This window comes from Emys orbicularis, chromosome 7 (genome assembly GCF_028017835.1).
Source record: "Emys orbicularis isolate rEmyOrb1 chromosome 7, rEmyOrb1.hap1, whole genome shotgun sequence".
In the NCBI taxonomy this organism is placed as follows: domain Eukaryota; kingdom Metazoa; phylum Chordata; order Testudines; family Emydidae; genus Emys; species Emys orbicularis.
In genome coordinates, this window is record NC_088689.1 from 19,613,593 (window position 1) to 19,639,627 (window position 26,035).

The window sequence follows — 26,035 nt, forward strand, 5'->3', positions numbered from 1 at the left end:
TATGGAGCTCTACTTCTCCCTTCTGCAAGTCCCCTCCCAATGGAGCTATCCTGCAGAACCTAGGGTTCCTAGGGCTGGGTTACACCTGCCCCAGAACCGGATGAACACCCACACACCCACACGTACATTAACAGAGCAAGTCTGAGCGGACCAGGTCAATCAGCACTGTCAAGCTGACCCCTTATATGTCTCTGGACTCACTGGGCTGGAGGAAGCAGCACTTTCAAGCTGTCTCTCCTTATATGCCCCTGGGCTCCATGGACTGGGTCAAGCAGCACTTTCAAGCTGTTACCCTTATGCGTCCCAAATTCAGCACATCCCTATCCCCACTCCCCCAACACAATTGTACTGGCAGTAACCTACTCGATGAGCAAACCCCACAGTATTTTGGGCACTACAGGGATCTTTAGCTTAGGTAAAAGAAGCGTTGCTGTAGAGTGAATGGGGGAAGCTAAAAACACAAACGAGTAAAGTTCAGCAAGAGAGAGAGAAGCAACCAACTTAACCGTAGAAGTTATTTATTGAATAATAGTGATAACTACACAAGGAGGACTAAACCAACCTAACATACATGATTAAAGGTTAATACCTAAGGTATAAAGGAAAACAGAGAGAGAAAGAGGGGGGGAAATCTCACCCACTCCATGAGGCTTGAACTGGTCGGGGTTCCCAGGCGATGGTGGTAGCTGAGGGTCCTGAATGCTGGAGACAGGCAGAGCCCCCAGCATGATCAGTCAGAAGATGGAGTTCCAGTGGAACTGATGCATAGTTTGGATCTAAGCATCAGAACCCTGACTAGAGGGTGAGTAGGGATTTTTGTAGAGAAAATACAATGGTTCAAGGGAGAACACTAGATTTGTTTATAGGTAAACTGATGACTCAAGGGTTTTCTTTAGACTAGACAATAGGATCTGATCACTCTTGGCTATGGGTGGTGTTTTCTTCCAGGGAGCTCACAATGCAACTAGGCTGCTTCAGTATTTGGATATTAATTAAGGAGTCATTACTAGAATTGGTCTGATAACTGCTGAGCTGGGTGTGTGTGCAGGCGTAGGTTCATTAGCATCTGAAGCAGAGATTTCCAGGATGCAGTGCTTCCCTGCTTTTTCTGGTCCCAGAATTCAGTGTGGTTCTCTGTTCTCCATTCTGTATGTAAATTGAGATGTCTTCCTGTCCCATCTTTCATGCAGATGAGGCTAGGGGAGTTGTCTTTGCTCTCCATTCTGTATGCTAATGGAGATGTCTTAATCTTGTCTTTTTCTGATGGGCTTTGGTTTAAGCAGAGGCTGGGGGGGGGTGTCTTTCATGAGTCTGGCTGGATACTGCACCCTGGTTCCCCAGGAACACAGAGGTGTCGGGTATCAGTACCCCATCTACTACTACTGAATAATCAGAGCCAGATCTTCAGATGGTGTACATGCATCTCTATTGACTTCAGTCAAACTGTATTTATTTTACACCCAGATGAGGATCTGGTCCATAATCCCACATGAACTAAAACAGTGCTTCTCAACTTGTGATCCATGGACCACCACTGATCCTCAAAACCCTCCTGGTGATCTGCATAGCCGATTCTCAGTTTATCTAAACTGTGGGGATTGAGTTGATGAAAGGCAAAAGGTGTGCTGTAAACGGTGTGTAGTCTATTTTAGGAAAAGGTTCAAAAATAAAGTTGGGTAATGATATAAATATCACTTTGGGGAAATGGCTGGGAGAATTTCTTATTTTCTAGGTCCCCAGATTTAAACACTTTTTCCCTGTGAAGGCTTGCGTGTTCCAAAGACCTTGAGAGCTAGCGTGACCATATTTCCCTATGCTGAATACAGGACACTTGTTAAAATTACTCGTATTCAAGCGAGTACAATAGCAATGAATCAGAACTATGCAGTACAAACATTCAAATCAACACTGTTAAAGAGAAATACTGCGTAGTTGGATTCTTTTTATTTGCCTTCTTATCTTCAAGACTTTAGGGTTCACATGGGGAGCGGTGAAAAACACACACACACACCTCTCTCACACAGGGAGGGTGACTGACTGATCCGACCCTCCCTGCCTGGCGCTCTCTCTCATGCCTGTCTGGGTGCCCGGGATGGACCCACGTCTCCAGGTACCCAGTGCCACGTCTTTGCAAGGCAACATGTGCAGAGGCACGCAGGGTCACATGCCCACCTCCCCAGATTTCTGCCGGGGTTCACACCAGAATGTGGCCAGCAGCAGTCTTTCAGCACTGTCGAGGAGAGGGGGGAGCGATGACCTGGCCCGTGTCTTTGCAGAGATCATCATTCCCCTCTCCCCCACTCCCACTCCATGATTGGAAGAAGCTTGTCCCTTCCTGCTTGCACAGTGTTGAAAATCAGCTAACACCTCCAGGCTGCTGCTGACCACCGACATAACCCAGCTGCCTCAGCATGGGCAGGAAGGGACTAAGCCCAAAGGATGCATTGTGCACCAGAGCCCAGGGATCCTGACTGCAGGGGCTTCAACAAACCTGGCCAGAGAGGTGGCTCAGCAGGGGAAGGTACCTAGGGGATGGAGCAGCCTCATGCTCCCTGGTGGCAGGACCTGGGGGGGCAGGTAAAGAGGGGGCTGCTGTGGATCCTGCAGGGCCAGGGTGTGAACAGGCTGGAAATTACTTCCCCCTGCCACTCCCAGAGATTAGCTGAGGGGCGGAGAGGCTTCCCCGTGCCAGCGCTGTGCGGGCTTTTTTTTGGCACATGCAGGGCTCGGCTCCTCCTGGCCAGCATCCCAGGCTGGAGGGTTTGGGGATTTCCCAGGGTGCCGGCCCAGCCAGAGGCAGGGGAGGAAGAAAGGAGCCTGCTAGCCAGGCTGTTGGTGAGCTGAACATGCCAACCAGGGGCTGGTTCTCTGCACAGCACTGGGAGTGGGACGTGCCCCACTGGGGGGATATGGAGGAGCTGGGAGGAGTGAAGGGGCAAAGCAGGGAGAGGACAGCAAGAGGGGAGCATGTAAAGGGTGGATGGATGGGCAGCAGAGGCAACATGTAACCGGCTGCCGCCTGGCACCTGCCCACACTCACCAAGTCCTGCTGGCTGAGAGCTGGCATGCAGCAGGGGCTGCGCTGACAGACCAGCAGGGGAGTGGCCGGCCCTGCACATTGCATCTTCGCCCCACCACCAGCCTTGCACACAAACCCCCATCGTCTGCCACTGGACCTTCCCACTTACCGCTGGTGGGCGGGCAGCTGGTGAGCAGGGATCCGACCAGCAGCAGGACCTGCCAATACAGGTCTGTCGCATCTTAGGCGTATTTAACATGTGCAATTTCAACTTTACGTGGTCAGCAAAATCACACAAAAAAACAACAAAAAAGAGAAAAATAACAATTTAAATACTGTTTCTGTAGTGCGGGCGATTGCGCCCGCCCTTACACTCAATGTGATTTTGACTATACGCGATTTTCGCTTTAGGCGCTGACTGCAGAACATAACCCCAGCGTAAGATGAGAGAGACCTGTACTGATGAGGGGAAGACAGAAAATACGGGACAATTTGCCCGTTTTTAAGAAAAAGTTGGGACACCTGCAGGAGGGCTTAAATATGGGACTGTCCCTTTAAAAACGGGGCATCTGGTCACCCCATTAAGAGCTATGCTGGTGGGAGTTTTAACTCTTTGTAGGGCCACCCCAACCAGACAAGTCAAAGAGTTTCAAAGACAAGGGACCAGACAAAAAGCAGTTAACTGTGCCCCTCCCCCGTGTTGGGGCTTGAGCAATAGGCCAACAACCTAGCTTCATAAATAAGGTAAGTTATAGAAACACAAAACAGATATTTCTGGCAAATGGTATAATATACTGCGGTGGTCCCCAAACATTCAACTGTCTTTCTGTACCTGCTGAGCCAGTAGTTGAATCTTTCCCTGATGCTGTAGAGCAGTGGTCTCCAAAGTGGGGTGCGCGCACTCCAGGGGGTGTGCAAGAGGATCCTTTGGGGTGCGCGGCAGGAGGAGAGCTGCTGGAGCAGCACCGCTTTTTATTTTTTTTCCCACATCGGCAGTTCGGCCGGGAGTCCGAGCGGCTTTTTTTTTTTTTTTGCTTCGACAGTTCGGCCGGGAGCAGGGGGTGCAAGCGCAAAAATTGTTTACTGCGCGATCAAAAAAGTTTGGAGACCACTGCTGTAGAGGGGGTTGATGTATAGCTTCATCAGTCCAGGGATCAAGGAATAGGCTGGGTCCCACAGGATCACTATTGGCATTTTAACATTCCCAATGGTAATCTGCCAGTCCCTGCTTGTAGCTTTCTGAACAGTCCTGTGTTCTTAAAGATGTGAGCATCACTCACCTTCCATGACCAGCCCACATTGTTGTCGGTGAAGAATCCCTAGTGATCCACCACTGCTTGCATAATGATAGAAAAGTAGCCCTTTCTGTTGATGTACACTGTGGAAAGGCTGTTTGGTGCCAAAATAGGGATATGCATGCCATCTATTGCTCCACCACAGTTCAGGAACCCCAATGCTGTAAATCCTTCCACTATGTCCTCCACATTGCTGAGAGTCACAGTCCTACGTGGCAGGAGGCAATTAATGGCCCTGCACACTTGCATGACAATGGCCTCACAGTGTGTTTTCCAATGCCAAATTGATTTCCCACTGATCAGTAGCAATCTGACATTGCAAGTTTCTACAGTGCAATCACCACTTGCTTCTCCATTGCTAATGCAGCTCTCATTTTGGTTTCTCTGCACTGGAGGGCTGGGACACAGTTCCAGGAATGTGGCCTTGAGCAGCTAAACGTCCTTCAGCCATGTCTTGGCATCCTAAAAATGGCATCCTAAGCCTGCGTTACAATGCAATCCCACCACTCAATGCTCATTTCTCAGGCCCATCTGCAGCTGCTTCATGAATGCCACCAACAACCTTGAATTGGTTCTCGCTATATCCTGCAGCAATCTGTCCTCCGAGAAATCATATTCCCCACAGACTCGGTTCTTCTTATGGCTCTGCAGATACCATAGGATCTTGAGTCCTGTGCTTGCCACACTCCTGACAATAGTGCAGAGCTGTGCAGGATCCACGCTTCTGTCAGAGTTGGTGGACAGTGAGGAGGGCTGTGCGGGTTTGTGGGATTTTGAAAAAAAGTGTGAAAATTATGGGATACCGATGACATTATGGGATGGAGTTAGTTGCACACTGGGAAGTTGATGCCTTGCTTCCTGGTGCCCCTGCGTGAATTGTTTTTAACCCACCAGGCGTTGCCAAAACTTCCCAAAAGTCAGTGTGCTGAACGGTGGCAGGATGCAGCATGGGATACCTATCCATGGTGCACTGCACTGTGCATCTGTACAAACACTCCTGCTGAGTACATGCACTGCTGACACAAGTAGCCAGTATACATGTGCATAAGTGATATACCAACTGCGGTGTCTGTACTCTGATGTAACTTGCATTGGCAAAACTTTGTAGTGTAGACATGGCCACAGACAATCCCTTTGGGGATATAAGGAACCAAAAGAGAGACTCTGTCTTTATTCTTTACCTTAGGAGACAAAGAAACCAAGTGATTTGATCGCTGTAATGGGTCCTGGTAAGGCTGGCCAGAAAAAAGCCCTGGAAAGGAGACTGTGGGTGAGAGAACCCATCTTGAATAAAGACTGTATCTTGCTAGGTTAATTTTTAATCTTTTAGAAACATATTTTCACTTTTATTTTCTTGTAACCATTTCTAATTTTATCCCTTTTACTTGGTATCACTTAATCTATGTTAATCTGTTAATAAGCTTGGTTTGTTTTGATTATAAATCATCAGTGCTGTGTAAGAGCAATAAAGTGTATGCTTCTAGAAATGTAACAGGTTGGAGTGTTTTATTGTCTGTGTAGAGACAGTGAACTTAAAACTTTCTCTGTGAGTCTTCAATGAGAGATACTGGCCCCTGCAGTAGGATGATTTTGGGGCAAATTCGGGATTAGAAGGCTACAAGGAGTAGCCTGCAAAGAGTAACCAAGTTGAGCAAAGCCAGCTTGTGGGCTGTTGGCAGGTTGTTAGGGTCAGAGCTATAAACCAAAACAGCACAGCCACAAGACACCCAACATTACAAGGTGGATGTGACTGAATCCGTTACTGGTCTGAGTGAACCCCAAAATGTCAAAAAGACACTAATAAAATATTCTACAAATACTTGGCAGTAGTTTATTTGTGATGCTGTGACTCAGTCACATTTCTTAATTATGAACTGCAGACAACTGACTGACCCTTCAAACACCATTCCTTCTTGAAGGAAGGTAAATCTGAGGGCCCTGTAGAAGCACCTCACTGCCATCTACAGCCTCAACCCTTTCATGCCATCAGCAGTAGCTAGGAAGAATAAAGCCCCTGGATCCACCCTAGAGATGTGAAAGGTAACTTTTGATTCATACGTGAGTAAAAGGTACGTGGGGTATTTTACGCCAAGGATGTTCTCCAGGAAGTGAGAAGTGCAACTGTTCAAATATCTTCCTGCAGAGACCAGGAAGTTATAAAATAAAATAAAACCAGGAACACCTTCATCTGAGACTGAAATGAAATCACTTTGTATTGATTTAGTGTAGACGCAGAACAGAATATTGAGCCGCGCCCCTCCATAGTTAATGCCTATAAATTCTGATGCAGCTTTTGTCAGGCACCCTGACAAGATGGGTACCACAATGTTCTTCACTTGGATGATACTGTTAATGTCCGAAACTCTGCAGACTACCACAGGTAAAATGCCTACAATTCTTGCAAAGTCATTCTTTCAAAAATGTAAAGAGAAGTTTTGCTCATTGTCACTGGGTCCACATTTAGAACTTCCAGTCATGGCAATGGGAGTTTTGTGCAAAAATTAAAGGTAGTGTAGGGCCACATTGGCTAGCACAGCTTTGTTCTATTGAAAAATGTGAGCCAAGGAAGCTAGTTAACTAGAACTATTATTTGAACCATGTAATAAACTGCTCAGTATGATTAAATTAACCTTGCTCCCACTACCTAGGGTTTTGTGTTAAGGGCTTGTATCACAATTGAAATCAAGTCAATCAATATACTGTAAGTTACTGATTTCATGTCTCCAAATCTTTGTGTTCAGGGTGGGAATTAAGGAGGGATGTGGTTTCTCTTGCTAAAAAGCATATTTATTTTAAAGTTCTTCAAATGTAATATTTCCAGGTCCACAATGAATCACCCAGTTTATATTTCATTAAATATATTTTAATGACATGTAATCAGATATGCTTGTAAAATTATCATAGTGTACTTGGGGCAAATGAAATATTACACACACCCCAATATGCCGGCATCTTCCCTTTGTCAGTGATTTTCTTTCTTGCTATGTTATATGATTAGTTTGGGTAACCGGTTCAAAATGTTAAACCAACCTATTCTAAACAATCCTGTAAAGCTCATATTATATAACTTAGACTTTGTACCTGGAAACACGGTGGGTGATTTTCATAACTAGTATTTAAGCAGCATTATAGTTATTTTTATTCACATCAGGCCCTTGATTAAATGAAAAATTTAAAGGGCGAGTGTGCTATAGAGTGTGTCTATCTTTTCAGTGTATTGATGAATGGTTATGTTATAACAGGGGTATAAGGATATATGAGTGAACCCTAACTGTAACCTTAAAGCTGGGCAACTTCTTCAAAACAACTTAAAAATCTGGCTCCTTCCCTAATCTGAAATATCCTTCCTAACCTACCAATCATGGGATCTGAGTTACCTGTGTGCTCCCTGCTGAACAGATGGCTGGCCTCCTAACTATCTGACCTAGCCACCTTTCTTCCTCTAGTCTCTCTCTCTGTGTGTGTTTCTTTCTCCCCATCCCCTATTTCCTCCTCAGACGCTCCACATCTTTCCTCCCTCAGGATGGCCCTGACTCCTGCTTCCTCCAGCTTCTCCCACATTTTTTCTACTAACTCTCACCATTACTGCCCAGTTCCTTGAGCACTGCTTCCCAGTGGGAGAGATTATTTCCAGTGCTCTCTATGCATTATGCCATTGGCTGTTTCAGGCACCTCTGTATTTTTGGCACCTTTCACCTGTGTTGCAGTGAGCAGACCTGTAAATTTACATCCCTAATGGACAGCTTAAGCAAATAGAAAGATGAGAAAGAGGTAGACAATGGTGGCTCCCTTATAACCTTTAGCGCAGAGCCCTCAGCTGGGATGTGGTTGACCCAGGTTCAATTTCTCTCTCTACCTGATGCAGAGCAGAGATTTGAATTTGGATCTCCCATGTCACAGCAGAAAGCCCTAGCCAATGGACTATGGGATATTTGGTGTGGGGCTCTCTCAAACTTTTCTTTTGAAGGTGGTCTACTTTATATAAATAATTAAATAGTCAGTGGAGAAGGGACTTGAATTTGGGTCTCCCACATCTTAGGTGAGCGTCCCAACCACTGAGTTAAAGGGTATAAGGAAGCTTCCTCCTACTGTTTTGTGAATCTAACCCTTTATTTCCTGTGCTTCTATTTTAAAATGCTCCAAAAATCATTTCATTTGATCTAAAATAATGTTTTTGTCATTTTGATGATATTTGGGGGGGGGGGGGCACTTTCAGTTTCAGATCAAACCAAATGGATTTTTAAAAAAAAAAATTGAAACTGCCAGAGAACCGAAAACTCCTTTATTCACCCAGTCCCAGTGTTCAGTCGTGCTATTGATGACAGCTATAGACTGACTGCAAGAAAATATAACTTCAGGTCACCTGTAACTGACCAATAGCATCATGCATTGCTTCCAAATTTACAGTTTCAATTCTATGCAAATTGCAAAATGTTTTGGTATTGCTGAATCTACCTTTTTTTTCTGGAAGAAGTTTTGGCCTAAAAATTTTGCCCAGTTCTAGTTATAAAACACTATTAACTGATGCTAAAATTTCTCACATTTCACCCTAACAGTTTCTGGATATACAACAGCTTCAGAAACAGGTAACTTATCACTTACATATTATCCATCGAGACATACATTTTAATATGCTGACATGCACATGTACAGAATCACTACTGAAATTTATTACAGGAAGAGCTGCTAGTGCCACTTTTACTTAAGGTTGCCTAACACTGTCCATGATAAGGTCCAATTTTCAGTTGCTTATAATTTTGCCAAACTTCAACCATTTAGGCTCAAATCCATGAATGTTTGCCACACACTGATGTATTTTGGGAAGTTTCAGCTACAAAATTTCTTCTGTTTTCAAAAATAAGATTAGGGAAAACATGTAGTTTTGCCCAGGTTAAAAACATTCTTTAAACTGTTTCATTAAGGAGCTCTTGAGCCTCCATGATTGGGTGTAGGGAGCTGGAATTTGGCAAAGGGGATATACTTTTGGCCACCCTGTGAAAATTCACCATAGGTCTCTAGTTTTGCCTGTTATCTTCCTGCAGAAACACCGGGATACACTCCATCATGGCCCTGGTACACAACAACTGGTAAGTGCTAACTCATGCTGGTTTCTCTCAGAGATTTCTCTTTTATGGGATTCTGTGCTTGAAATGTTTTGCAACTGTAACGTATGATTTCAGGGAGCCGTTGCCATGTGACTGAAATGAGAGGAAGGACAGGTTGAATAGCAATATGAAGGGCCAAAAGTCAAACCTGGTTCAGTACATTTGTTGAACAGTACAGATGCATGTCACAGCCATAGTCTAACATATTGTACCCTCAGAGAATTGAGGTGTGGAGAATAAATATAGTTCTCCTCAGTCCATCCCACACACTGTCACTTCTGTTCCCTATCCTTCGCCAGGAGATAGTAAGGCACATTTGCAACAGTTACAATTTTTCTTTGAGGATCAGATTTTCAAAAGTGCTCCTCCTCCTCCCTGCACATATGATTTTTTTAGGATCCTTTGAGCTTGTTAGTTGAAAGGCAACTTTGTGGAAGGAGGTAAATCTTCCTATATCAAAAACAAAGAAACACTCACATGAAACTCTGAGAAATTAACCACTGATTTCTACACAGTTTTAAAAGTGTTTGGGCTGAATTCTGCCCTTACTGACATCAGTATAACTCCATTGACTTCAGTGGAGCAGGCTGGAATAACAGTTCTGTGGAGATTTGTACACAAAACCTTGCTATTCTGTGCTTGAAGAATGGAATTATCTTAGTCATGTCTTTACTTCCCAATAGCTGGGGATCACACTTCCTATGTGTAGCTTTTTTTACTCTGATTGTCACAATCCAATATGACCTCCCAGACTCACAAATTAATGTTTCTGTAACTATAATTGTAATTACAGAAATATTGACCTTTGCTTTTATGTATGTTTTTAGCCTATTACGACTGTGGTGGCCACCTCTCAGGTTTTTCTGGGGAATTCTCTAGTCCAAACTATCCTAGTTACTATCCAAACAATGCACGATGCATCTGGGAAATACAAGTGGAATATAATACTTACGTATACGTCCAGTTTGACCATGTTGCGTAAGTAAAGCACTAGATATTTATAAGTAATTTAGCCTTTTTTGATCTTTAATTATTGTGCTATCCAGTTGGTCATTTATTTTCACTGATCTTTATTAGAGGGCCCTTTAACCATTTGAATGCATTATGGATGTATGAGTAGCACCATTAAGCATGTATGTTCATCCCATTTAATGAATTTTCCTGACTCACGTCTATACTAATTACATTTCTATGTGCACACCTGACTTCAAAAGCACCAGACTGGGTGCATTACATGGGTTGGTTACATTGCAAAAACTCTGAAAGATTGTTGCAATTAGGCTTCGTTTTTACAAAAAAATATTCTGTCTTCTGTGTGCATGTGATATATATAACTGCAATTTCACGTCATCTAGCATATGTAGAAAACGTTAAGTATAATGAATACAATAACTTGGGGAATTCAGGAGATTAGGCTGTGCTCTTCATCTAATGTTGATTTGTAAGTAAATTGCAGTGCACACATAACATAACATGTTGAAATTAGATCACTCAGATGGTGACTTGAAGACACAAAGAAATGTTCTCAGAACATCAGTCCTATCTATACCATGATATTGTAACTTCATTTGGTTAAAGGTATGCATGAAGTATTTTTATTTTCTCACAGGTTTCTTTAAAGAGGATTAAAATTGTAATGTTAAATATTAAATTTGTTAAATCTTCACCTGTACATTTGTTGATAGAGCGTGAGCACATTGTACAGTAACATAGGGAATGTTTACGCAGCAGTGAAAGCCTAGGGTTAGTGGGACTCAAGTCAGCTGACCCATGTCAGGGAACCCTGGGCTTGAGCATTTACACTGCATTTTAAACCTAGATAAAGGATTTTCTGACCGGAGCTCTAACCTAGGGCTCTGGTATCCACACTGCAGTGCGGACACCCAAGTCAAAGTAACCCTATCCCGGAATGCCTAGCTTCCCCTCCCCCCCACCCTAGCATTGACACTCTAACCCGACGAATATGCTGCACAGTAGGGAAATTCTACTGCCCATTCTCTTTCCTCCTGTGACAGTGCTATTGATGGGACTCAGGTGCCCATAAGGAGCTATGAGTCCATATACCACATTATTAGCTCATTTGGTGGCTGTCTCAGGAGAATGATCGCAGTTTGTGAAGGCTTTATACTGAACTACCATCTAATCTGAGAATTGGTCTCACCACCTCTAGGCTGAGTCACATTGGCAGGAAAATGCCCATGTGCACTTGTTCTGAGGATAATTGGGACATCAGTCTCCAGGACTGTCAAACTAGGAAACGTTGCAACTCTTAAGATTCAAAATGGGATTTTCAATGAAGGTGTTTTTGTTTTGCTGGTTTTTTATTTATTTTTTGCTGTCTGTTTTGAAGTTTAATAATATGTGGGTTTCAGAGGAGAAACACTCACACACCCAGCCTGGCTTCTGCTGGCTACAGAGCGAAGTGCATCCCCAGAGCTTGGCGTGCAGTGTGTTCCAGCACTCCCTAGGAATCCAATATCCCCTCTCTCGCTGCACCCCGGGAGGCAGGGATAGGGGATCCCTGGGAGGCTTTTTGGCTGGCTCCCACTCGCCACCCGCACAGTGCACGTTGTCCGGATGCCCCCGCATGCACAGCCCCAGGGAGGGCAGAAGGGGTCAGAAAGCATAGTGGGGACCAAGCGGCTGCCCTGCAGGGGGGGGGAACAGCCAGAGTGTTGGGGGGTCATCCCTTCCCTGGCCATGCTGAGCCAGGAGCTATGCTACTCCCCCTCCCTGTAGTCGCTTCGTTCCCACTCTGCTCTCTGCCCTCCCTGCCCCCATGGGGCTGTGTGTGCAGGGGCGCCCAGACACTGTGCACCAACATCTGGCTGTGCTCTTGTGACCAGGAAGCAGCTCTCTTTGCAAAAAGCTTCTTCTGATCGGTCTCCATTGAAAACCCTGCAGGCCCTCTGATAGTTAGGGCCCTACCAAGTTCATGGCTGTGAGAAACATGTCACGGACCATGAAATAAGCCCTTTCCCATGAAATCTGATCTCCCCCGTTCTGCTTTGAGCGCCTCAGCCGGGGGGCTTTCGCTGCGAGTACCGACCAGGCTGGGGAGGGACAGAACTTGTCCTTTCCCGGCACAGCCACTGGCGGGAGGTAGGAAAGATCAGACCCATCTCCGGTTACCTTTTGGGTTGGAACCCCCACAGTTACAACAACGTGAAATTTCAGATGCAAACATCTGAAAATGTCAAATTGACCAATTAAAAAACCCTCTGGTTGTGAAATTGATCAAAACAGACCTTGAATTTGGTAGGGCCCTACTAACAGTGTACTTGCAGACCAGTGTTCAGCAGGCAATGAGTTAGTGCTCATCTGAGCTGCTGCACTATGCAAAGTGAGGTGTGGCTTCCTTTTGCAATAGAGTGCAATACACTGTACCACAGATTGTTGGCATTGAGAGGACTAAGGAAGTTGCCTCAAGGAACTCTGGGATAAATCTGGAAGACTTCTGGGACCTGAGTGAAACTACGGCTGCATGCAGACAGAAAAGTAATAGGGCCCAGACCCGAGGTCCCAGCTTAACATTGGCTCGGACCCCCTCAGCCCTGCAGAATCCTGTGACCCTAGGTTCGAGTTCCAGGTTAACACAATTGGTGTATGGATGCAAGGGGAGTTAGGTTGAGTCTGGGCTTAAGCCCAGGCTTACATTACTGTGTAGACATACCCATAATTTCCACTAAAGGCCACATTTTCAAAACATGGCCTCTAACTGTGTGTGTGTGTGAAACCTGCCACTTCTGCATGAACGAACAGTCCAGTGTGCCAAAAATGTAGTATCTGTGGTCGGCAAGTATTTATCTGCATGCCTGCAGAAATGCTAGCAACTGGCACATGTGTAATGAGAGGTCAGGCTACTATAGACTGCAGGCCAACAGTTCTGGGACACTTTTAACAAACTGTTTTGACTGACAGCCAAAAGGATAATTTACAAGTACAGTCTAACTTTCCCTCCACAGACTGGAACCGAATAGTAACTGCAATTTCGATTTTATTGAAATCTATGAGCGACAGCCAAATGCATCTACTTTGCTGGGAAGAATATGTACTGGTAGCTATGAAATATTTACATCCAATTCAAACAGAGTGACCGTTGTGTTTTCGAGCGATGGCAGTTACCAAAATACAGGATTTCATGCTTCTTATTATACTGTCTTCATAGGTAAGAATAATTACTTTGTCTCAGATATGCTGGTTAGCATGGAGCATATATTTTGTGAACCTGGCCAGATGAACTAATTATTTAGGATTCTCATTCTTCCTCTTATATTATCCATTTTTATTTCTTCTTTGACAGTAGATAGTTTTAGCAATTTCAGCGGAATGGGAGAGTTTTACAACACTTCATGTAGGTTACGAATGTAAACAGAGAAAGTTCCAAATGTAAAGAGAGTATGAAGTTTTCCAGAAAAATATGCACCCTGCACAAAAATGCCCCTCCTCCACAATCAAAGGGGGAGGAACATTGAGTGGTCACAGGGGAAGGATGCAGTGCCCACATGGTGGGGAGGGGGGAGTTGGCTGATGTGAGAGAGCATGTGTGGCTGGGAAAGGGGGGGCTATCTCTTAAGGTCCACCACCTTCCCCATTGGCTGTAGGGGAGGGAATGAGCTAGCCTTTTGGCTCTTGTGCTCCCCCCACCTAGCCGATTTAAGCTTATCCAGTCTTTTCAGAAAGTGTCTTGCTACAGCTAGTTACCCTGCCCTCCATCACCTTAGTTTAGCATCAGTGCTGTGGTATTTAGGATGTGTTAGTGATTTAGGGGTGTACAGAGGGTGAGGAGCTGAGGATGTTGGTGACGGAATATTTTATAGGCCTGGCAAAAATAAAGCTGAGCTCAGCCATGATCAAGTCGTGTTCAGTGGGTCGCTGAAAATGCAAGTGGACTGGCTGTTCCTTTTCCATCCACCAACCCTCACTAACACATATCAAGAGTGCAGTGGGAATAGGCTGTGGAGCCCCAGCAAAGCTACAGGGAAGATTCAGTTTCCCTCAGCGGAGAATTTGACGCTTACCAATTAATACAAATCTTAATCTAAATGTCAGAATATGGGTTCTGTTCAAATAACCATTCAAACTTTGGAACCAAATGGTAGTGTTCTATTTTGCTTCTCTGGCAGACTGAGGTTCGCTTTCATAAGCCTAACTATGCAGTCTTCACTAGCTGGCAGGATGATGGAAGATTAGAAAATCTTGGCATTTTAGGAAATTGGCAAAAATGGCAACAAGCTCTTACCCTGATACATAGGAATCCCCAGGAAAAAGCAGAAAATAAAAAACATTATTTATTATGCAGAGAATCTGCAAAATATAAAATTAACTCAGATTTATCATAATAATATTTTACATTTATATACAGGGGTTAATTTATGGATCTCAAAACAGCTTACCTGGAAGTAAAGGATCTTTATCCCCATTTTTACATCTGGGGAAACTGAGACAGAGTTTAAGTGACTTGCCAAGGGCCACACAACAAGACAGTTGAAAATGTGGGAGTAGAAACCAGATTTCTTGACTCCCAACACCATGCTAGAGCCACTAGACCACAGTTCCTTCCTTGTGATATAACATTTTGCTATATGCACATTACTTGCTCTTCTCTCAACAGGCTCTGGTGGTATAGAATAGGGATGACCGGAAAGCAAGAACATTCTGGTTTGGAGAATAATTTTGAGGTGTTAAAATTTGTTTTCATTCTGCATCAGAACAAAAATGAGACTGTTTGGATTTTAATGAAAAAGCACAAGAGTTTTAGCGCAAGCCCTCCCCACAATAGCCAATAGCATGGTAGTTAAGGCATTCATCTATTATGCAGAAAACCCAAATTCAATGCCCTGCTCTACCTATTTGGGAGCAGACACTTGAACCTGGGTCTCTTACATCAGGTGAGTGCCCCCCCACACACTGTGCCAAAGAAAACCAACTTCTCTCCTGGACCTAAGACATCTCCCAGTGAAACGTTTGTTGAAACAGATGTTTCCATGAAAAGTTTTGGTTTTGATGAATCAGCATTTTCCAACCCCCCCAAAAAAAAATTGTCAAAAAATTCCCAAGCAGCTAGAGTATAGCATCCAGCACATTAACATAAGGATAGGCTATAACCAGATGCGTGATTCAAACTCCTTAGTGTTTTTCATGATTTCGGAGGGGGAGGGCGGGGAAGGGGATGAGGGAGGAGAGAAATTACACTAGTTGGAAAAAGACTATTGCCCATTATTTCACAAATCATTTCCCATGTCTTTCAAAGACTGGTTAATGGATGGAACAGATGTGAGGGTCATGTTGAACTTTATTACAAATGAAATTGGGCAAGGGTTTGTGATGATTAATGGAACACACAAAGCAGGGGTTGTTTGAAGGCAGCCTGGATGTGGATGGGGCATTTCAGCAACAACAAATGTATATTTTGGTCAAGACTCAAAAAATGTTCTCCTTGATTATCTGCATTGTGGAGGTAATGAATCCTATCTTTAGGACTACCTTAGTCTAAGATGGGACTCATGTAACTGTGGTCCCAGTGAAGATGTTGGTTCCATCTCTACAGGCATTTTCTGATTTTTGACCAGTTCTGCTATCCTTACTCACATAGAGGAGTGCCTTACTGCCATAATCTGAAAGATCCAATGATTTTAGAGGACCTTCTTACGGGGTACGTTCCTACACAACATGAGTAAGAGTTTAAGAATTGGGCCCAGAAGAAGGAAAAATAATCCTACAAATACTTCTGCACATAAATAATTTGAATCATCCAAGAAGGTCCGATTGGCTTCAATGGAACTAGTGGTGTGAATAAAGTTACTCATAAAATACAAACCCCCCTACATTTATGTTTTTCCATGACTCTGGCTCGCTGAATAAAATATGTCCAGAATTTTAAAAATGTATTAATAAACTTAGAGATGGAACAGAACCAAAACCATGAATCCAAATACACTTGACCTTTGGGAACATTTGGATCCATGCCTAAGCTGTGGTTTGGGCCTATCTCTAATTTAAGTGTTGTTGCATGCATGTTAGATCTTTCACTATGCAACCTTTCACTGTGGGGATAAGATGAAGAAGGTCATAATACTTGGTATGTTCTATAGGCTGCCTGAGTGAAAACCTTTTAAGTTAAGGGTGCCTCAACCGATACACCAAAATCAAGGCTGCTTCAGTTTTGGACATTTCTGCCAAAAACACATTGCTGAAGATATTTAGCAGGGCATAGGTGCTCTTAAAGAGACTTTGTTTGCTCTTATTTTTATTCTCTAATAAATATTTATTGCATTTTAGTCCTGTGAACCCTTCATCATCAAGAGGTTTATTTACTAAATTCCTCACAGGTACATTTGTGCAAAGCCAGTGAAGCCAAAGAGGTTGCACAGCTGGTACAGAGGGCGTAATTTGCCCTGCAGAATCTTTATTACTGATGATGATAAAAAGGAAAAGAGAGAAAGAAAAGGGCTTAGAACTTAGAACCCAGGATGGACATGCATGACTGGCAAACAGGAAAAAAAATAAAACCCAGCACTGGTTTATTTCTCAACTTGAGTATGTTTGATATGGAAATTGATGAGACAATAAACATGGAACAGGATGGAATCACTTTTCAGAGCAGAGCATTACTATAAGAGAAATAAGATGGGGCCAGTGAGCTTACTAATTAAACTCCATTCAGCCTTTTCTCTTGCTCACCAAAAATTTAAAAAAAATACTACTTTCCCTCTCTGTCACTCATTTTCCCCATTCAATTGCAGTGAAATCTTTCTATGAATTACTTATTGGTTAAAATTATTGGTTAAAATTGCTATCTTATTTATGTGAATTTGATCCTGGTGTCTTGTCCTTAACTTATTAGAATATAGCATACGTTGCAAGTCAAAATGTGCTTGGTGGTGTTTTTCTATCAATTTTCTATCGCGGTACTCTTAGTTCAACAGAATTCAGGACTGGGATAGCCTCAGTGTAGGGAAATAATCACATTGCCTGCTAACACTAAACTTTGCTCAAATCCATTTTTAGGCATCCCTTACTTCAGTGAGCATCAAATAAATAAAATGATTAGTAATCTGAAGAAATCCAAATGTAATTTTTTGGTTTGTATCTTCTATAAAAATGCTCAGCACTACTTAATATTTGGGAATAGCCTGAGCATTATTTAGATTCCCAGACTTGAAATTAATGTAAGTTATGGAACTGATAGTTAATACCCTTAGGCATTTCCGAATATCAAGGATCTCTCACAAGATGAACAATTCCATAGGCACCAATCCAGTCAAGCACCTAAACACATGCTTAACTTTAATCACGTTTAATCCGTTGGTTTCAAGTCAATGGAATTACTTTCTAGTTTGTGTACACATATGTGTTGATAGGATTGAGGCCTAAGATTGCATTCCTCTGAATTACCTAGTGATTTCAGAGTGCAGTGCAGCTTTGAGAGACCCCCTGTTTCTTTGGTGCCCTATTTGCTGCTCTTTGGCACTACGTTAATTACAGCTACAAGGTTTTCTATTTATTTTTGGAAAAAACATTACCATGCCAAAAAATCAAACTCACTAAGCTTTGTCTTTCTCTTTTACCTTTCAGACCCGACGACACCTGGTAATGATCTCTTTTTAACATTTTTGTTTCACTTTATTTCTCTTTCCCAATGCTTCCCAATTCAACAAACAACAGCATTACTGCTCCCAAACAGAGATATCAGATGCAGGAGTTATTGGCATATATAAGCTGGTGTAAAGAAAGAAGGTGGAGCCTGTTGCGCTATGCATTCTACCCTGAGAGCCAGAGGAGAGTGGCTCTCATAGATATCAGAAAAAGAGCCAGGGACAATAGTTATGCTGAAGAGTTTGAGGGCCCTCAATGGTTAAAAATAGATGACAAGATTTTAAACTTCACTGATTTCTGCAAACCTGCAATACTCTTCGATCAGATTTCTGAAGGCTGACTGTTACTCTAGCAAAATAAAACGGCACAGAAAGCTCCATAAGAAACATTACATGAGACTTCAAAACAGAGTAGTTCTTGCAGCTGTAAGCGTCTCTGATCCTTCATACTGTAGGGTCAAATGACTATGATTGTTTAGTAGCTTTATTACCACAGCGCTCAAAGCCCTAGGCCTCATTGTGCTGGGTACTGTACAAACATACATAAAGGAGCATTTTACCCCCTGAAAACGTTTTCCTTGGGTTTTTGAGCTGGGCCCAGATTCAATTTCCCTTCTGCCTGATATGGAAAAGGGATTTGAACTTGGGTCTTCCATATTTCAGGAGTGTTCCTGGGCCGCTGAGTCTCTCCTATCCCATCTGTCCTACTTTCTCAGTCTCTCCTGTCCCATCTGTCCTACTTTGTATAAATAATGAAATTGTCATTGGAGTAGGGCCTTTGAATTTGGATCTGCCATACCTTTAGTCAGTGGTTCTAAACCAGGAGTAGAAGTACCCCTGGGGGTATGCAGAGGTCTTCCAGGGGGTACATCAACTCATCTAGATATTTGCCTAGCTTTACAACAGGCAACATAAAAAGCAGTAGTGAAGTCAGGACAAACTAAAATGTTATATAGACAATGACTTGTTTATGCTTCTTTATAATACTATACACTGAAATGTAAGAACAATATTTATATTCCACTTGATTTATTTTATAATTACATGGTAAAATGAGAAAGTAAGTAATTTTTCAGTGCTCGGATGCTGTGACACTTTTCTATTTTAATGTCTCATTTTTTGTAAGCAAGTAGTTTTTAAGGGAGGTGTAACTTGGCAGTACCCAAGACAAATCAGACTCCAGAAAGGGCTACAGTTGTCTGCAAAGGCTGAACGTCCTAACCACCAGCCTATAGAGTCATTCTTACACTTTGCCCCTCTCCCAGTGAATTCATTGTCATTCATAGTGGAAATTCAGAGAGTCATTCGTAATGCTAAAAATCTATTTGCAGAAAATCTTTTGCCCAGTTTTATTTATAAATATCCCTCTTCCTAACAAAAGAAATGCATTCCTAGGATGAATTTCTTTCAGGATCTACATGACACATGCAAGAAAATCAAACACTTTAGCAAATGTCTTCTCGTGATACTGAGAGATGTCATTGAAAATGAAAAACAGCCCCGAGCACAAAGGAGTCTGGTCTATGACTGGGGCTCCTAGGAGCTACAGCAATATAAATAAAAACAATAATAATTAATCCACATGAACATTCATTTGAATAGTCATATTGACTTATATAGGACTAGTAAGCAGAAGAGAATTATTGTTGGAAATGTAGGGCTGAAAGGGATCTCGAGATTCCATCTATATTTTCCCTCTGTGCTAAGACCAAGATACCTAGAACATCCCTGATAGATTTTCATTTAATCCTTTCTTCAAAACCTCCGGTGGTGGGGATTCACATGCATGTTTACAGGATTGGATCCCAAAGGGTTAACATTCATATTTCTTAACTCTGTTTTCTCCTTCCTCTTCTTTTAAGTAAGTGTCTTCATTACAGTAATCAGAGGGAATGCAGACAACTAGCTTTTTATCAGCTTTGTGAATTATGCAATTGGCTAGAAATATAGTTATGTGTTATTTGCAAGATGGGTCCCTGCTTTGTATTCTCTAGTGTCATGAATGTCTAGCCAGCCATCTCTCTCCATCCACCTATATACCTACCATGTTCTAATTTTCATCCTTTCTCTCTCTCTCTCCATCTATCTTCTCCCCCCATTCAGTTATGCTTTTAATTTGGTTATGATTTTATTGGTGTTATCTTGAATTTGGCACAGTACTCTACAAGTCTTTCTCTCACTATTAAAGATGTTGCTGATTTATGTATTATTCTCCTTTTGTATTAATAGCTACTACTACTACAACTACATGGCTGCCTTCAACAGGTAATTCATAATTCTTTTACTTCTTTATTTCTATGTTGTATTCTTCTTAATTATTTCATTATAATACACAAATAATTCCCATATAAATGGCATCAGATTCCTTGGATAGGAAAATAAGTATGGCATGGTGATAAACCTCTGTATTTTTTGCAGGCTGTCTTCAGGCTGACAGCAATACATTTTTTTTGAATATCAACTTTTTCTTTCTTTTGACAGCTAGCACTTCTAAGTAGGGATACAGTAGTACTGTAGTAGTTTATTTAGGTATTTATACTTTAAAGTAAGCACTTAGGCCCCAATCCTGCAAACACGTATGTATGTGCTTAACTTGGCTGACGTGACTAGTCCCAGTGGCCTCAATGAAACTATTCCTGTCAGCAGAATTAAGCATGTGTGTATATGTTTTCACAAATAGGACTCTATCACTCTAGAGCCTAGTAATACTTGAGTACATTTGATGAGACAATAACCGTGGAACAGGTTGGAATCACTTTTCATAGAAGAGCTGTATTATAAGAGAGCTTAGTGAGCTTACTAACTGAACACCATCCAGCCTTTTCTCTTACTGACCAATATAGAAAAAAAATTACTACAGTCCCTCTCTGTCTCTCATTTTCCCCATCTATACACTGAGGATAATAATACTTACCTGTTTGGTAACTTGCTTTGAGAGATATTGATGAAAAAGGCTATAGAAGAGCTTGGTGGTGTTATCATTATTATAATTTTCATGACAGAAGTAACTTGATCTGCACCTTCAAATGCTTGTGATCCAAAGATGCATCAATTGCAGTGAAAGTTTTCTATGAATCTCTTATTGGTCAAAATGTTCATTGACTGAGGTCACTGGTTGCATCCGTCTCATTCACCCAGAAGTTAGTGATTTGAGGGTGCTATGCTGCTTTCAGGAACTCACTGTGTCTGTGCTACCCAACTTGTTGCTCTTTGGCTCCAAGTTAATTACAATTACACTGGTTTCTATATATTTTTGGTAAAATATTACAGTGCCCAAAACAAAACAAAAAAGCACTAACCCCGTCCTTCTCTTTTATCTTTCAGACTCGACGAGACCTGGTAATTGTCTCTTTTCAGCATTTTTTGTTCAGTCCATTCCGCTCTCTATCACTTCTGTTCCCTGTCCTTCTCCAGGAGATAGTAAGGCACATTTGAGACTGTTACAGTTTTCCCTTGGGGACCAGATTTTCAAAAAGTGCTCCTCCGCCCTGCATACATGATTTTTTTAGGATCCTTTGAGCTTGTTAGTTGAAGAGCAACTTTGTGGAGGGAGGCAAATTTTCCTATATCAAAAACAAAGAAACATTGACATGAAACTCTGAGAACACCAATTTCTACACCGTTTTAAAAGTGTTTGGGCTGAATTCTATCCTTACTGACATCAGTATAACTCCATTGACTTCAGTGGAACAGGCTGGAATAACAGTTCTGTGGAGATTTGTCCACAAAACCTTGCTATTCTGTGCTGGAAGAATGCAATTTTCTTAGTCGTGTCATTTTTTCTCAATAGCTGGGGACCACACTTCCTATATGTAGCTTTTTTTACTCTGATTGTCACAATCCAAGATGACCTCCCAGACTCACAAATTAATGTTTTTGTAACTATAATAATTCTTACAGAAATATTGACCTTTGCTTTTATGTTTGTTTTTAGACTATTACCACTGTGGTGGCCACCTCTCAGGTTCTTCTGGGACATTCTCTAGTCCAAACTATCCTAGTTACTATCCAAACAATGCACGATGCATCTGGGAAATACAAGTGCAATATAATGGTTATGTACATGTCCAGTTTGACCATGTTGCGTAAGTAAAGCACTCGATATTTATAAGTAATTTAGTCTTTTTTGATCTTTAATTATTGTGCTATCCAGTTGGTCATTTATTTTCACTGATCTTTATTAGAGGGCCCTTTAACCATTTGAATGCATTATGGATGTATGAGTAGCACCTTGGGGTGTACGTTCATCCCATTTAACGAATTTTCCTGACTCACGTGTATACTAATTACATTTCTATGTGCATACCAGACTTCAAAAGCACCAGACTGGGTGCATTACATGGGTTGGTTACATTGCAAAAACTCTGAAAGGTTGTTGCAATTAGGCTTTGTTTTTACAAAAAAAAAATCTGTCTTCTGTGTGCAAGTGATATATATAATTGCAATTTCACGTCATCCGTGCATGAGTACAAAACGTTAAGTATAACGAATACAATAACTTGGGGGAATTCACGAGATTAGGTTGTGCTCTTCATCTAATGTTGATTTGTAAGTAAGTTACAGTGCACAAATAACATAACGTTGAAATTAGATCACGCACATGGTGACTTGAGGACATAAAGAAATGTTCTTAGAACATCAGTCCTGTCTATACCATGATATTATATCTTCGTTTGGTTAAAGGTATTTATGAAGCATTTTTATTTTCTCACAGGTTTCTTTAAAGAGGATTAAAATTTTAATGTTAAATATTAAAAATATTAAATCTTCACCTGGACATTTGTTGATAGAGGGTGAGCACATTGTACAGTAACATAGGGAATGTTTACAGAGCAGTGAAAGCCTAGGGTTAGTGGGACTCAAGTCAGCTGACCCATGTCAGGGAACCCTGGGCTTGTGCATTTACACTGCATTTTAAACCTAGATAAAGGATTTTCTGACCGGGGCTCTAACCTAGGGCTCTGGTATCCACACTGCAGTGCGTACACCCAAGTCAAAGTAACCCTATCCCGGAATGCCTAGCTTCCCCTCCCCCCCACCCTAGCATTGACACTCTAACCCGACGAATATGCTGCACAGTAGGGAAATTCTACTGCCCATTCTTTTTCCTCCTGTGACAGTGCTATTGATGGGACTCAGGTGCCCATAAGGAGCTATGACTTCTGCCGGCTGCAGAATGAAGTGCATCCCCAGATCTGGGGGTTCAGAGTGTTCCAGCACCCCCTAGGAATCCATTATCCCTTCCCCTGCCGCACCCCGGGAGGCAGGGGCAAGGGATCCCTGGGAGGCTGTGAGGAAGTTTTGGGGCTGGCTCCAACTCGCCACCCGCACAGTGCACGTTGTCCGGGTGCCCCAGCATACACAGCCCCAGGGAGGGCAGAAGGGGTCAGAAAGCATAGTGGGGACCAAGCGGCTGCCATGCTGGGAGGGAGAACAGCCAGAGTGTTGGGGGGTCATCCGTTCCCTGGCCATGCTGAGCCAGGAGCTATGCTACTCCCCCTCCCTGTAGCCGCTTGGTCCCCACTCTGCTCTCTGCCCTCTTTGCCCCCATGCGGCTGTGTGTGCAGGGGCGCTCAGACACCATGCACCAACATCTGGCTATGCTCTTGTGACCAGGAAGCAGCTCTCTTTGCAAAAAACTTCTTCTGATCGGTCTCCACTGATAGTTAGGGCCCTACCAATTTCACGGCTGTGAAAAGCATGTCACGGACCGTGAAATAAGCCCTTTCTCATGATATCTGGGGGTAGTGAGGGAGCTCAGACCCACTTCCAGTTACCTTTTGGGTTGGGACCCCCATGGTTACAACACCATGAAATTTCAAATGTAAACATCTGAAAACGTCAAATTAGCCAATTAAAAAACCCTCTGGCTGTGAAATTGATCAAAATGGACCGTGAATTTGGTAGGGCCCTACTGATAGTGTACTTGCAGACCCATGTTCAGCAGACAATGGGTTCATGCTGATCTGAGCTGCTGCAGTATGCAAAGGGAGGTGTGGCTTCATTTTGCAACAGCGTGCAATAGACTGCACCACAGATTGTCAGCATCGAAGGACTAAGGAAGTTGCCCCAAGGAACTCTGGGATACATCTGGAAGACTTCTGGGACCTGAGTCAAGCAAGGGCTGCATGCAGACAGAAAAGTAATAGAGCCCAGTCCCTAGTTTAACATGGGCTCGGACCCTCTAGCCCTGCGGGATCATGGGTCCCTATGTTTGAGCCCTAGGTTAACAAAGAGAGTCTGGGCTTATATTGCTGTGTAGATGTAACACTGACAGACCCTGGTCATCGGCGGGCGGGATTTAACCTGGGGCCTCTGGAGCTTAGTGGATGAGCCTCTACTTCATGAGCTAAAAGCCAACTGGCTGTTAGCTAAGGCTGTAGAGCAGACTCATTAAATCTCTCTGTCTCTCTAAATGGTCTCGGTGCCACTAGGTGGGACAGAACACTGCACCCAGGAGGTGTGTGAGTTACAAAGACATACCCATAATTTCCACTAAAGGCCACATTTTCAAAACATGGGCTCTAATTGTGTTTGTGTAACCTGTCACTTCTGCATGAATGAACATACCAGTGTGCCAGAAATGTAGTATTTGTGGTAGGCAAGCAAAAATGCTAGCAATTGGCACATGTGTAACGAGAGGTCAGGCTACTATAGACTGCAGGCCAGCAATGTCTGAGGCACTTTCAACAAAGTGTTTTAACTGACAGCCAAAAGGATAATTTACGAGTACAGTCTAACTTTCCCTCCGCAGACTGGAACAGTACACTAACTGCGCTCACGATTTTATTGAAATCTATGCGCAAGAGTCATATACATCTACTTTGCTGGGAAGAATATGTACTGGTGGCTATCAAGCATTTACATCCTATTCAAATAGAATGATGGTTGTGTTTTTGAGCGATGGCAGTTACCAAAATACAGGATTTCATGCTTCTTATTATACTGTCTTCCGAGGTAAGAACAATTACTTTGTCTTAGATATGCTGGTTAGCACGGAGCATATATTTTGTGAACCTGGCCGAATGCACTAATTATTTAGGATTCTCATTCTTTCTCTTATATTATCCATTTTTATTTCTTCTTTGACAGTAGATAGTTTTAGCAATTTCAGCGGAATGGGAGAGTTTTACAACAATGCATGTAGGTTACGAATGTAAACAGAGAAAGTTCCAAATGTAAAGAGAGTATGAAGTTTACCAGAAAAATATGCACCCTGCACAAAAATGCCCCTCCTCCACAATCAAAGGGGGAGGAACATTGAGTGGCCACAGGGGAAGGACGCAGTGCCCACATGGTGGGGGGGAGTTGGCTGACATGAGATAGCATGTGTGGCTGGGAAAGGGGGGGCTATCCCTTAGGGTCCACCACCTTCCCCATTGGCTGTAGGGGAGGGAATGTGCTAGCCAGTTGGCTCTTGTGCTCCCCCCACCTAGTCTATTTAAGCTTATCCAGTCTTTTCAAAAAGTGTCTTGCTACAGCCAGCTACCCTGCCTTCCATCCCCTTAGTATAGCATCAGTGCTGTGTTGCTTATGATGCTGAGGTTCTGACTGATCACGTGGTATGGGATCAGGAAAGAATGTTTCTTGTTGGACCAAATTGGCAAGAATTCTGGGGGTCGGCTTCTTCTCAGGATCATGGAGGCACCGTTAGCTTATAGCATTACCACATACAAAGGTTTAACATTAGGAAAAGTTGTACTATTTTAGCACTGCAAATGGAGCTATGCTGATTTACAGTTGAGCATCTGGCCCGAGATGTATTAAGCAATACTTATCTGACAGGTCGGTCTTTATTAATCATGTATAATATTGTGGGTCTAAAAAGGACTAGACTGCCTTGTAAATGTTGTTTTTGTTAATTAGTTGTTACCTTTTCTAGGTTAGTGAACTCACTTAGAGCCACATACAAGTCAACTCTATTTAGAGATGAGGAAACTCCAGGTGTCTAATATTGTCTTATAGCCAAATCCATGTCCCATGGGTGCAAAAAAAAGCCCGAATTGCATTGGAACCACA

General features: G+C 42.7%; 1 protein-coding gene across 1 annotated transcript in view; it reads left to right on the forward strand.

Annotated features, from left to right (window-relative positions):
- Nucleotides 1-6,627: 6,627 nt before the first annotated feature.
- LOC135881088 (deleted in malignant brain tumors 1 protein-like) overlaps nucleotides 6,628-26,035 on the forward strand; it is a 55,405-nt gene continuing 35,997 nt past the window's right edge. Inside the window, exons 1-10 of the mRNA XM_065407592.1 lie at nucleotides 6,628-6,694; nucleotides 8,871-8,900; nucleotides 9,357-9,401; nucleotides 10,247-10,397; nucleotides 13,385-13,587; nucleotides 17,997-18,011; nucleotides 19,143-19,145; nucleotides 20,246-20,281; nucleotides 21,951-22,101; nucleotides 24,771-24,973. Coding sequence (XP_065263664.1) covers nucleotides 6,628-6,694; nucleotides 8,871-8,900; nucleotides 9,357-9,401; nucleotides 10,247-10,397; nucleotides 13,385-13,587; nucleotides 17,997-18,011; nucleotides 19,143-19,145; nucleotides 20,246-20,281; nucleotides 21,951-22,101; nucleotides 24,771-24,973 — 904 coding nt within the window. The remainder of the gene's footprint in view (nucleotides 6,695-8,870; nucleotides 8,901-9,356; nucleotides 9,402-10,246; nucleotides 10,398-13,384; nucleotides 13,588-17,996; nucleotides 18,012-19,142; nucleotides 19,146-20,245; nucleotides 20,282-21,950; nucleotides 22,102-24,770; nucleotides 24,974-26,035) is intronic.